The 14166-nt window shown below is 49.3% G+C and overlaps 1 protein-coding gene and 1 long non-coding RNA gene across 2 annotated transcripts; one reads left to right on the forward strand and one right to left on the reverse strand.

The window, feature by feature from the left end:
- Positions 1-430: 430 nt before the first annotated feature.
- On the reverse strand, positions 431-9507 carry LOC116942475 (uncharacterized). The gene is made up of 2 exons (XM_032954875.2): positions 7879-9507; positions 431-6807 (listed from the first exon to the last, which is right to left on the reverse strand). The coding sequence occupies exons 1-2, from the start codon at positions 9505-9507 to the stop codon at positions 6238-6240; spliced, it is 2199 nt and encodes a 732-aa protein (XP_032810766.2). The 3' UTR covers positions 431-6237.
- Positions 6326-10559, forward strand: LOC142930909 (uncharacterized). The gene is made up of 2 exons (XR_012946898.1): positions 6326-6448; positions 7863-10559. It is a non-coding gene; the product is annotated as an uncharacterized LOC142930909 (long non-coding RNA).
- Positions 10560-14166: the final 3607 nt, after the last annotated feature.

A 14166-nucleotide genomic window follows, 5' to 3' on the forward strand; every position in this document is an offset into this window, starting at 1 on the left:
GTACAACCCTAGCTGACACTGCTATTCAGTGGCCTAAAATATGGCTCTAGATTTTGGTGTTATAATTTATGTATGTAGTTCATTGTTAAAAATACGGTCACAGTCCCTATGATGTATATGCGCGCGCACCTCCGGGTGCTTAAGCCCTAATCCACTTGCACACAAAGGCTAGTGCTATTGGGCTGCGCGAATTTGCGCGCATGCCTCGCCGTCAATGCTATTGTTGTTGCGCGAACAAGCGCAAGCGCTTATGTTTTCATACACGCGCGCGCCTCGCATACACGCTCAAATTACCAACACCACACCGACACAGAAGCCCTGCGCTCGCTCTCTCGCGCACACCGTCTTCCCGCGCAGTCGCACCACACACAAATCGCAGACACCACGCAGAGGTTCTACCCACACACACATAAATCACACTACACCGATACTCTGAACTAAAGTTTATTAACGGCGCAAATGCACACTACCTGGAGGGGGAATATTTCGCAAGAAGGGCTTAGCCTGACTCTGCCTACGAACCCAGTCACTCAAGCGTCCCAACACGTACCTCGAAGCTGGACTCACGCTATCGCACGGCCGCTGTGAGAGTTGTAGCAGCATTCGCTGGCATCACATGGAGGAGCGAGCGGCTCGAGGAGGCACTAGGCAGGGAGTGGGCCTTGACGGCCCGGAGGTTGAAAACAACTGACTCAAATTGTCCCGGACTACTCTTTTTATTCTCTTAACTTCAAAGGCCCGGGGTGCCATTGTACTGCGTGGCCAAACGTGTGCCTACCTGCGGTTACCCTCCCCTCCCCCCCCCGTTACCGTGTCTTCCCTCTAGTGCTGCGCGGCGGCGGCTGCAGGCAGCGGGCGACGGCGGCCACCCATTGTCCCTTTGTCTGGAAGGGCTCTCGTGCCTTTGCCTGCTTAATATGCCGCCCTCCGTCCCCCCTTGTGTTGTACCTCATTGCGGTTGGCCCAGGGAACCTTTTCTTTCTGCGCCCATACAATTTTAACGCAATTTTAGGGGCATCGCAATATAACCTGTCCTGCGAGGGTCGACCAATCCCCTGGCACTGGAAAACCGTAAGACTTTCCCTCTAGGGGCCCTTCGGATTAAAACCCGATGTGCCAGGCAATCCCCCTGCCCGGATACTACAGTGAGGGAAAAAAGGATTTGATCCCCTGCTGATTTTGTACGTTTGCCCACTGACAAAGAAATGATCAGTCAATAATTTTAATGGTAGGTTTATTTAAACAGTGAGAGACAGAATAACAAGAAAATCCAGAAAAACGCATGTCAAAAATGTTATAAATTGATTTGCATTTTTATGAGGGAAATAAGTAATTGACCCCCTCTCAATCAAAAAGAATTCTGGCTCCCAGGTGTCTTTTATACAGGTAACGAGCTGAGATTAGGAGCACACTCTTAAAGGGAGTGCTCCTAATCTCAGCTTGTTACCTGTATAAAAGACACCTGCCCACAGAAGCAATCAATCAATCAGATTCCAAACTCTCCACCATGGCCAAGACCAAAGAGCTCTCCAAGGATGTCAGGGACAACATTGTAAACCTACGCAAGGCTGGAATGGGCTACAAGACCATTGCCAAGCAGCTTGGCGAGGTGACAACAGTTGGTGCGATTATTCGTAAATGGAAGAAACACAAAAGAACTGTCAATCTCCCTCGGCCTGGGGCTCCTTACAAGATATCACCTCGTGGAGTTGCAATGATCATGAGAACAGTGAGGAATCAGCCCAGAACTACACGGGAGGATCTTGTCAATGATCTCAAGGCAGCTGGGACAATAGTCACCAAGACAACAAATGGTAACACACTACGCCGTGAAGGACTGAAATCCTGCAGCGCCCGCAAGGTCCCCCTGCTCAAGAAAGCACATATACATCCCGTCTGAAGTTTGCCAATGAACATCTGAATGATTCAGAGGACAACTGGGTGAAAGTGTTGTGGTCAGATGAGACCAAAATGGAGCTCTTTGGCATCAACTCAACTCGCCGTGTTTGGAGGAGGAGGAATGCTACCTATGACCCCAAGAACACCATCCCCACCGTCAAACATGGAGGTGGAAACATTATGCTTTGGGGCTGTTTTTCTGCTAAGGGGACAGGACAACTTCAACGCATCAAAGGGACGATGGACAGGGCCATGTACCGTCAAATCTTGGGTGAGAACCTCCTTCCCTCAGCCAGGGCATTGCAAATGGGTCGTGAATGGGTCGTGGATGGGTATTCCAGCATGACAATGACCCAAAACACACGGCCAAGGCAACAAAGGAGTGGCTCAAGAAGAAGCAAATTATGGTCCTGGAGTGGCCTAGCCAGTCTCCAGACCTTAATCCCTTAGAAAATCTGTGGAGGGAGCTGAAGGTTCGAGTTGCCAAACGTCAGCCTCGAAACCTTAATGACTTGGAGAAGATCTGCAAAGAGGAGTGGGACAAAATACCTCCTGAGATGTGTGCAAACCTGGTGGCCAACTACAAGAAACGTCTGACCTCTGTGATTGCCAACAAGGGGTTTGCCACCAAGTACTAAGTCATGTTTTGCAGATGGATCAAATACTTATTTCCCTCATTAAAATGCAAATCAATTTATAACATTTTTGACATGCGTTTTTCTGGATTTTTCTGTTGTTATTCTGTCTCTCACTGTTCAAATAAACCTACCATTAAAACTATAGACTGATAATTTCTTTGTCAGTGGGCAAACGTACAAAATCAGCAGGGGATCAAATACTTTTTTCCTTCACTGTATGTGGGTGCGCTGCGTGCGGGTGTGTGATTACTGCAGGGGTCGGGAGGGAATCGCGGCGCTTGCGGATTTGCTCCACGGTCGCGGCACCTGCGGATTTGCTCCGCGGTCGCGGCACCACACACGCTCTCACACACAGCCACCACTCACCACCAAGTGGCGGTGGCGTCATCATAGTACTTGTGTCAGGCTAGATGCATCGTCAAGTGTCGAAGACTCGCTGGCAGGGGATCACAAGACAGACCCAGAGGTACCATGAGTTGACCAAGTCGATTGACATGGCACCACCACCTCAACAAACACACGCAGCCACACACCATCACAAATATACACGCAGACACACCATCACCAGTACAATTACAAATTAAAACCGTTGTTCGACACCAAGTGGCGGTGACGATGAAAATACAATGCCTTTTGGGTGATTCGGAGACCTGTTGCAAAATCGCAATGTCACAAGCACACTGCCCGGGTACGGAAACGGCTCCCACTCTCTGCACAACTGCCCCATTGCTTCTGGAGAGTGGAGGCAGTATTTGATGACATAAGGTACTCAGGCACGTGATTTATTTTTGTGAGGCTGATGGCAAGGCCAGGGCCGGATTAAGGCACGGGCTTTAGGGGCTGCAGCCCAGGGGCTTCCGCCAGCTGGAGGACCTCCAGAGATTAAGTGAAAAGTTGTTTCACGAATTCTGAATTTTATTTGTTGTTAGTCTTGTAAAAATAAATGCTATTTTTCTTTAACTTTGTTTTCCTTTTGAAAATATTACTGGGGGCCTCACAGTACCTGTAGCCCAGGGGCCTACAAAATCTTAATCCGGCCATGGGCAAGGCCCAATCTCTTAGCACGCTCCAGGTTCAAAAACTCAGAATCAGCAGCATTTACAAGATCATCCGCAAATCAATGGTCGGCCAATCGGGAGCCATCTCTTGATCGCACAAATAAACACGCTGCGAAACAAAGATTCCCCGTGTAGCCTAAACAGACTATTGTAGAAAGTGCTGTTAGATAGTAGCACCGATAAAGGCTGGCACGGCACACGATAGATACAAACGCTCTCACAAGCTCGAAGACAATAACATGCACTCACACACTCGCACAAATGTGCACGAAAAAACAAAGATACACACTCACGTTACTTTAAAATCGTAAATCACAAATACAAGTTACCTCAGCCACAGACCGCAGCAATGACATTACGACAGCTATGTTGCGTCAGGTTTTTTGTCCTGGCAGCTGATTGGCCGGTGTAGCGGATGTGATGGTGTAATCGCGAGTGCCTGAGACGCGCATTCCGTGTTTCGCGTTTAACGGGGTCTGTGCGCCGCGCATCGCGGGCTCCTGCGAGGAGGATTTACGGCATCAATCTGTGTTCAAGCCGCAAGCACACGATAAAACGCTCGTGTTCACAGGTGACACGGCCACTGTGAACTCACCGGCCCCGTCCCGGCTTTAACTCTAAGACTAGCAATGCTAGTAAGTGCAGAGCATTTGCTTACAGAAACAAGATAAAGTTTTTAAATAATTATAAACATGATAATACATTTTGATTTAAAGCTTTCGTGACTGCAGGGATTCATATTCTTGGTTCTTTCGGTAAAGTCACGTAGAAGGGAAACAATCAAATAAGAAAAATATACAATATAATAATAAAAAATATATATTTTTAGCTCTTTCGGTAAAGTCACGTTGAAGGGAAACAATTAAATAATAAAATATATATAAAACAATAAAAATTCTCACGACGTTTCGACCATAACACAAACGGTCGTCATCAGGTGTGAAAAAACCAACGGCAAGAAACATTTGAAAGAAGTGGCGGCTTGCATTAATCAATTTATTTTAACGGTGTATATTTATTTATAAAAAACGTCAGCGCCACGCGCAGCGATTTGGCAGTTTATTTAGAAGGACTAGTCCATCTATGTTCTGAAAAGAGGAGGGGGGAGACGAAAAATTAATGTATGCTGTCTGAAAGCCACCGTAAGCGTGAACAATCAATTAAGACCTGAAATGGTTTATCAAATCCTTCCCATGATTGCTAAGCCAGAATCCATCTTCTCGGTTGAAATTGTCTCTGTGCTTGTATATGTGGATAGCTTCATGAACGAATCTCTCAGGGTAGCCAGATGGCTTACAAAGAACCTCTGTCTTGGAAAAGTCAATGTCATGTGAGCCTACTAAATTATAACAATGATCTGCCACGACCGAGGTGTTGGTCCTACCGTGTTTAAGGTCTGCTTTGTGTTCACGAATGCAGTCCGAGACATGGCGTTTGGTTTCTCCAATGTAACTACTACCACAGAGGCAACTTAGTTTGTAGACACAAGGGTACTGTATGTCCGGAATCACATCTTTTACAGACGGAACCAGATCACGGATTTTATATAATGTGTTGAAACGGACCTGGATCTTGTGTTTATTCAAGATTTTGGAGATCTTTTTAGTGATCCCCGCAATGTAAGGTAAAGTGATGGTTTTGAAAGGCTCCTCAAGAGGGTCCTTCTTCATGGTTTGAGTGATAGCTTTGTGGATTGTATAGTCGGAGTAACCATTAGCCTTAAGAGCTTGGTGTACGTGCTTGAGTTCACTGCCTTAAACACGGTAGGACCAACACCTCGGCCGTGGCAGATCATTGTTATAAGTCAGTAGGCTCACATGACATTGACTTTTCCAAGACAGAGGTTCTTTGTAAGCCATCTGGCTACCATGAGAGATTCGTTCATGAGGCTATCCACATATACAAGCACAGAGACAATTTCAACCGAGAAGATGGATTCTGGCTTAGCAATCATTGGAAGGATTTGATAAACCATTTCAGGTCTTAATTTATTGTTCACGCTTACGGTGGCTTTCAGACAGCATACATTAATTTTTCGTCTCCCCCCTATTCTTTTCAGAACATAGATGGACTAGTCCTTCTAAATAAACTGCCAAATCGCTGCCCATGGCACTGACGTTTTTTTATAAATAAATACACCGTTTAAAAATAAATTAATTAATGCGAACTGACAATTCTTCCAAATGTTTCTTGCCATTGGTTTTTTCACACCTGATGACGACCGTTTGTATTATGGTCGAAACATCGTGAGAATTTTTATTGTTTTATATATATTTTATAATTTTATTGTTTATCTTCGAAGTGACTTAACCGAAAGAGCTAAGAATATGAATTACTGCAGTCACGAAAGCTTTAAATAAAAAAAGATATAGTTTTATATTTTTATTATTTGATTGTTTCCCTTCTACGTGACTTTACCGAAAGAACCAAGAATATAATGATACATGTTCCGATATAATACAACAGGTTATCAGTCAATTGAGAAGACAACTCCATCTCGTTTGTATTGTTTCTCATTGTGTTCATCTCGTTTGTATTGTTTCTCATTGTGTTCATCTCGTTTGTATTGTTTCTCATTGTGTTCATCTCGTTTGTATTGTTTCTCATTGTGTTCATCTCGTTTGTATTGTTTCTCATTGTGTTCATCTCGTATGTATCGTTTCACCATTACTACCTCTCACTCCTTGACATCCGTCACGGCTGGTGGTGGCAAAACCACCATCGCCACAACCATCCGCTTGCGCCACCGATGTCCAACAGAGAATACTGGCACAGGCGTCGATGGCACCGGCGCAACCATGACCGCAATCGCTACAACCACGACTACTGTTGGTGGTGGCGCAACTACCACCGGTACAACCGCAACCACCACCATCGTCCTCTTGCACCCCAGCCGACCGGCGATGAACACTGACAGCACCACAATCTCCATCATCTTCACCATCACCATCATCGCCATCTCCTTGCACCACGGACATCCTCCAGGAGACCATGGTGCCTCTGGCTCGGCGTTGCGTGGCCGGCGTATGTTTGCGCGTTAGTCGCCGGCACAGGCGCACGAGTCGGCCCAGCAGTCCCCGCCGGCACAGGATATAGACCCAGGGGTCCAGGATGGGGTTGAAGGACGCGAGGCGGATGGCCAGGATGTCGCGGTTATGCGGGATGTGGCGCTCCACCGGTGGGCGGTGCAGCTGGTTCACGAAGATTCGCACCTGTGAGTCGTGGTGATGGTGGCGAGTGTTAGGAGTCAGGGTGGTGATGATGGTGAAGGTTAAGTGTGTGGTGGTGGTAGTGATGAGGGTTAGAAGGCAGGGTGGTGAGAAAGGTGGTGGTGGTGGTGATGGTGGCGAATCAGGGTGGTGGTGATGGTAGTGAAGGCGAGGTCGGTGCGGGAAGCATGGGGCAGGAGCGGAGAGAATGGGGTCAGACGTGTGCATCATGGACATCAGGGAGACCACAGAGGGAGTCACAACAGTTGAGTCGAGATGTCATGAAGGTGCAGACAAGCATCTCAGTAACAGTAAGAACGCCTTTTGTGCAAGTGATTCTCCATAGATGAAAATAAGCATTTCTACAAGGAGGGAAACATGAAAGAGTTGGGGGTGGATTGTGCAGCCGAGGTTGAAAATTGTGGGGGCAAGGTTCAAGTCCAGGTCGAGAAGGTGGATGGTGGGAGTGGGAAGAGAGCAACATTATTCCCAAAGCTTAGCACCTCGGTTATTTTGATACCGAGTTTGGAGAAAGAGATCCAGCAGAAGACAGCAGCATCACATGGGTCAAAGAACTGTAGGACTGTGTGTCGTCAGCATAGAAGTGATGAGGGATGCTAATGGATGAGCTGAGTTTGCTAAGGGGAAGGAGGTAGATGGAAAAGAGGAGACTGAGAGCATGACTTTGGGGGCCACCATGGAGCGGTCTCGGGATCGGAGATGTGCTTTGGATAGAGACAAGGAAGGAGCGGTCAGAGCAGTCGGAAATTAACCAAGAAAGGTATTTAGAAACAAGACCGACCTGAGTGAGACGACAATCCAGAGAAGCTGTGCGATCAACGGTATTAAATGTGGCAGAGAGATCGAGGAGAGCCAAGAGAGACATAAAACCACAATTTTATTTATGTTTGATTGTTGTATCTGATGTATGTGTAGTTGCATTTGCTTTGATTTCTATTTTCTTCTTGTTGTACTTTATTTCTCATTATTACATTCATCACCTTGATAACCCAGGTCAGTCACCCTTGGACAAACAAAATCAGTGGTTCCTTACACAGGAAGCCGCGGACTCACCACGAGGGGAATGGAGCACACAAGGAAGACCACCGTCATCACCAGAAGGAGCCATAACATCTGCACCTCAGCGGCCGAGGGACCCAATGCCCAGAGGCCCCTCCGGTGCCACCGGCCCCTCCGGCTCGACTCCAACAGCCGTCCATCACTGCAGCCAGTGGCTTCACCACGAGAGCCGGCAGTCTCCTGGGTTGCGTCTTGCCTTGACTCCCTCTGAGACTCGCTCATCAACTTCTCTTTCTCCTGGGTCTCCTGGATTTCCACGTGATCCGCATCCACCCCGGACACCTTCGCCAACTGCTCCTGCTCCAGGAGACCGGGTGGCGTCCGGCTCAGCGGCAGACAGCGGCTGAGAGACACTGACGTCACGGAGTCAGGCTGCGAGGCCATGGGGGAGGGGTGACGCCGTGGTGGTGTCTGGACCGACAATGGAGAAGCTAGGAGTGGCACCGTGCGGTCGGCTTGAGGTCGGGTCGGGGATAAGGTCAGGGAGCCGCATGTCCAGGTCTGCGTCGAGCATCGGGGCGATCGCACTGACGCCGACGACCACCGAGCGTGGACGAGCGTCGACGAACGACAACACCGGCGGCACGAAGACGCTTCGCCGACTTCACAAGCGCTGCTTGGAGCACATGAACCGCCACGCTCCAAATCCGGACAAACCAAGGGCGAGCCAGTGCCACCGCCACTGCTTCCACCACCATTGTCACCGCTACTGCCCCTAACGGACAACCGAACCGTTCGGGCGAACGCAGTGGCGACAGAGGGGGACGAGGAGGGACCGGCGGAGATGCGTGACGTTCTGGTGCACGCCGAAGAACAGGAGGACGGTGGCGGCGGCACCACCACCGACACAGACGCCACCGACGAGCGCCAGAAAGTGCGACGCTTCATGCGCAGCAGTGCACGGCACACGGCAATGTTGCAGAAGACGGTGATCGCGATGAGCGCCGCGCTGTAGCCACCGTACACGAAGTTGTAGGCGGCGTGCTTCGGCTCCTTGCTGCGCCAATCCAAGAAGCACCAGGTGCCGGGGAACTGGGCCACACTGCGGCCCACGCCAGAGCAGGGTAATGCGCAGAGGCAGCCATTGATCACGTACAGCGCCGCGAGCGCCGCGCGGGCACGCCGCGCATCCACGTAGCGGTTGTACACGTACGGGTGGTTGATGGCGAGGTAGCGCTCCACCGACATGGCGCACAGGATGCTAATGCCGGCTGCGCCGAAAAACAGCAGCGTGAAGGCGAAGAAGCCACAGAGCGCGTCGCCGCCGGGCCAGCCACCCCGCACGTAGCCGGCAATCACCACGGGCGAGCTCAGGCACGTGCCGAGAAGGTCGGTGACTGCCAGACCGCACACCAATGCGTAGAAGGCGCCATCCTTGCGGCCCCGCGGTGTCTGGGCCAGGGCCGCGATGGCTACGGTGTTGCCCAGGACGCCGAGTGCAAACATCGATGCCGGGGTTAGGACTGCCGACAGTGGCACGCGGGCACCGGAGCTGGCACCGCGGGACGATGAGGGTGTCAGTGGTGTCGGCAATGACGATGTTAGTGGTGGTGTCAGCAGAAAGAGTGAGTTGGTGTGATTTGGAGAACCAGCAATTGTGAGGGCTCCGCTGGCGTTAGCCATGATTAGGTTGAGCACAAGAGACGAGTCTGTGCTTTATACAGGATGTACGCGCTGGTCATGAATGGTTTTCGTTAATTGCTCTTGTTAATTAGAGTGCTGTGTGTGTTCACTGTGTGGAAAGGTGCCAATTGTGCAGGAATGTCCTCGCCAAGAGAAACATTTTTGTTTTAATTGTATCGCTTTACGTCGATTGCAATGCGAGATACAAAGCGTAAGAAACTCTCGCTTACTCATTGTGCAGAGACAGAGACATTACGACAGCCTCCGTGTTGCTGTTGGACTCTCACATCAACACTGCTGCCCCATAATGTTAACTCTGCTAAGCAAACGTGTGTGTTGAAAGTCAAAAACTATCGTAATTTCCAGACACACATACACATGGCTAGAATCTGAGATTTGTTAAATAATCTTAGAGGACTACTTTGCTCACAATGAGACAAGACATTCAGAGACTGCTAGCAAATGGTGGACACACACAGAGCCAGGGCCAAATCCCTCACTCACTATTTTCCGGGTTCCTGTGAGACTCGAGTACTTGACTTCATAAAAAATTGTTCACCTGGAAATTCCTTCCGTTGGAACATCTCGTTTATAAGGTGTCCAGAGTAGTTGGCGTGCGACAACCACAGCCATAACAATAGATATACTCGATGTGGTGTGCCGGGTGCACAAATATCTGGGTTGCCGACCAAAACATACCTGGCCAAAATGAATCCCCGAGTGTACGTGCGTGTGCATGTGTATGTAGTATGCGTGTCTGTAACTAAATACTATTTGTGACGAGGTGTGGAGAGATGGTGTAGAGCTTAGTGTGACGGCTGCTTTCCCCGTGCTAATTCACACGTCGCACTATCGTCACCGACTGCCGCGCCCCGTAGGGTGCTAGGGAGGCGGTGGCGCCAGTTTCAGGAGCTGGCTGCCGTGCGCCGTTGTTGCAGCCCAAACGCCAGATGAGAAAAATCACCCACGGGTAAAACGACAAAATAATCCTTGTATTGAATCTCCGGGCTTTCTTGTGTTGTCAATGTTCAAATAAAGGTTATGGAAGTAAATTGAGAATTTGTTTAAAATCAATAGTAATGTCTCCACACAATTCGGGGTTTCCCAGCTCCCAGTTCTTATGGTGGACGTGTTCACAGTAGGGGCAGTGAATTCCTGCTACTGCCACTGCTGTTGCCGCTGCTGCTGCCACTGCTGCTGCCACTGCTGTTGCCGCTGCTGCTGCTCCTGCCACTGCCGCTGCTGTTGCAAAAGCGCTGTGGCTGTTACGCTCCTCCTGGGTTTACTTCACCTGAGTTCAATTGATTCTCTGAAACGCCGATTAGATTTCCATTCTGAATGAATATTTATGGACATACGCATTCCTACGTTGTATGAATTGCGTTTTTTATAAATGAATGTATTGATTGATCTGTGCGTCTGTGAGCTACAGACGAAGAGCGGCCATGCCCCACACATGGCGCGTACCTTCCACGCTTTCGCCAATATTGCGCGGCGCTAGTTAAACAGCGAGCTCGTTAACTAGACGGCTAGATTGTTAGACAGCTAGTTCATTAGCTTGCTGCTGTCACACTGAGAGTGCTTGCAAATTCTGCGCAATTGTAATTCATGTTTTGTTTCACGCAGTAAATATCGACGCGAGAATCATCCCTGGCAATGTCAAACAAGGGCACTTCGTTTACTCCGTGGGGCGATGACGAACGCCAACGCCTCGTTGCGCTAGCGACACCAATTCATCCTACCAACGCGATCAAGCGGCCAGCAACAAACAGCATTATCAAAGTTGTGGTAGTTAAGAGTGCGAGACACGTGTTTAGAATATAGCAGGGTTGTTTATAATTGCTTGGGAAAAGAGACGATGGGAGGGAATCCCAAAGTTGGGCCCGTAACCAGATCCCCGGAGTGATGGGCTAACTGAGAAGGCAGTCTCACTAACGGTCAAAATGTGCGCATCTCTACTACAGAGTAATATTTAATATTTGAATTGTGTTTAACAACGGGTTTACAGCGCTCGTACGCGCCGTCAGGACTAAACGAATTAACAGTACTCATTAATGGAATTGACCAAATGTCCCAATATAGGACCACAGAGCTGGGCAATTGCTGGCGATGTTTCTGGCTGTCTTCCCACTCGTCTGCTTTCTTGAGCATCCGTACGAAATAAAACTGCGCGTTACGTATTCTACAGCGCTGAGGCACAAAGTGGCTTCAACCACGCTGTCTAAATTTTACGCACGTCACAGAATTGGAGAATTCAACAGGTCTCCCAACCGTGAAATAAAAGTGGCGTGTTACAATGCCATGCAGGCAATTATGTATGTATAATCAACGCTCGGCACATGCGCTTACGGTGCGTGTCGTCCTTTATATTTAAATACGACTAACCCCGAGGCTGCCTCGACAGGGAGTTGTAATGAATCTCAAAGCGCTCCCAATTATCAGAAGCGCTTCAGAGACAAAGATGTCCGTATAGTCTACAGAACCTGTTGGGGCAAGGCTGTTTGCGAACACCTAAGAAGTCTTAACACCACGCCCGTCCTGCGGCCTTTGTTTCCCCAGTGCTGTTGGGTACTATTTCTGTTTGGTACCTTGGGGAGGGCCAGAATCGAAACCGGTGAAGATATTTGCGACTGATCTTGGCCATCAGCGGGAATGGAACTCGGTTCACCGGGTTCGTTGTAATCTAACCACAACGCTACCCCACCCATGCACAAACACACGCACGCACGCTGTATTATTCAATTAAGGAAGTGTGCATGTGTGTGCGTACGAGCCATGTCAAGTGCTGTCACATCTGCCTTAAAAAGAAACGCGACATCATAGGCGATGGTTCCATACATGGGGTCGGTACTGGTGAGTGCTGGTGAGTATATCGGTGAGTTTGTACTGGTGAGTGTACTGGTGAATGTGTGCTAGTGAGTGCCGGTGACTGTACTTGTGAGTGCTTGCCGAGTTCATAGGAGTCAAAGTTGCCGGTTCAATCTGTGGATCGAAGACAAAAACAAAAGAATGTTTAATACAGAGACAAAGATCCTCCGTATAGCCATTAACAGATTAACGGGTCAAGTGCTATTAGCGAGCACATATTCAAACTGTAACGAAACACGAAGGGGTGGGTGGCCAGACCTACGACCGGCCGTCTTTGTCTCCCTAGTGCGACGTTTACACACCGCACCAGGTACTCATTTGAGGCCGAGTCGACCTACACACACTCAACACACACGCAATAAGAAATACACACACACACTGCCACTTTCTGGTGATAGGAGAGTCAGAGTCAATGGCGTTATTGAGGCTTGCATCAGTGTGTGAGTAGCGGACCCCCATTGCGCATAACAAGTGGTGTTTATGAAGGCGCAGCCCTGCAACTGCTCGTTCAAGACACTGCTGGTGGAAGGGCCTCCACGGGAGGGGGCCCTACATCGTGTAGTTTGGTCTACTCTTCGACAGTGGCCAGACATGTTGGAAAAATGAATTATAGTGTATCCACATTTGACCTCGCCACACGAAACTAACACGCCCATCGACTCTAGTGTGGTGATGTACCCTTTCGTAATGCTGGGTGGGTGGACAGAGGGATGGGGTGAGCACCCCCATTGGGAAAACTGCCGCGCCGTGAGACCGAACCCAAGTAGCCAGCACCGCTCCCTGTGGAGTGCACGCCGCTGCCGCCACGTCCCCTGACGATTGCCCTCCAGGAGTACTGAGAATGTAACCCAGAGATTGAGATGGCGACTTCATCTTACAAACTTGCTGAGCATACGCACAGTGGGCCCCTAAAACATCAAGCGGCTAGCAACAAACAGTACGTACTATCACATTTTTTAGTGGATAAGAGATACAATTTTTTTTGCAGATTTCTTGAATTGAGCACTGTTATTATTAAGAGCGTGGGTAAAAGAGACGATGTGAGGCAATTCCAGAGTGAAGCAGTGCGGTGTGGTGATGAGACGAAACGGTGAGAGTCTGGTCGAACCGAGTCTTCGACACGGGGTGGAGGAATTGACGAGAGACGTTCACGGGAACAGCAACCTCGATCCCGGTCCGCAATCAATAACTTCCTCAATAGCACGTCCACCATGGAAATGAAGTGGGCTCGTGCGCAGGAGCGACACGAGTTAGACTCTGCTGCGAGAACAGAGAAGACGACGGCTTGGAGATGCCTCAATCCAGCAGTGGATAGATCACAGCTGACGATTTGACGATGACGACTAACCAGGCACGACCCTGCTTAGCTTTGGTTCATGATCACCCGCACGACTCTTAACGCAACTACCGCATCGCACGGCCCGCGTAGCTGTTGCCAGCCTCAGCACCGCGAGCACACAGAGGGAGCGTGGTGCCGTGAATCGTTAGTCCAGTTCCCACAAACACCGCTTGTTCATTTATTTCGTCGTCGCAGTCACAATATTACAAACCCGATTCATGATCATTAAAACGTGCTTATAATTAACGATATAATGTACAGTAGTTAGGTAAATTAGTATAGTTAGTGCATCGATGGTAATAGTCGGTCACGTGATTCGTTCTCACCTGAGTTCGCTCTCTCCTTGCTCTCCTCTCCCACTCTCTCTCCCACTCTCCCTCTCCCACTTCCACTCTCTCTCCCACTCTCTCTCCCACTCTCTCACTCCCTCTCCCACTCTCTCTCCCACTCCC

Source organism: Petromyzon marinus, chromosome 1 (genome assembly GCF_048934315.1).
Source record: "Petromyzon marinus isolate PM22_M1 ecotype Great Lakes invasive population chromosome 1, UKy_Petmar_22M1.pri1.0, whole genome shotgun sequence".
Lineage (NCBI taxonomy): Eukaryota > Metazoa > Chordata > Hyperoartia > Petromyzontiformes > Petromyzontidae > Petromyzon > Petromyzon marinus.

What these genes read in the sequence shown, in the direction of transcription:
- LOC116942475 (XM_032954875.2), bottom strand. Translation starts at nt 9,507, where the DNA reads ATGGCTAACGCCAGCGGAGCCCTCACAATTGCTGGTTCTCCAAATCAC. An exon ending in TGTGCTCCATTCCCCTCGTG is followed by an intron (nt 6,808 to 7,878) that starts GTGAGTCCGCGG and finishes CACGACTCACAG; the next exon opens with GTGCGAATCTTCGTGAACCA.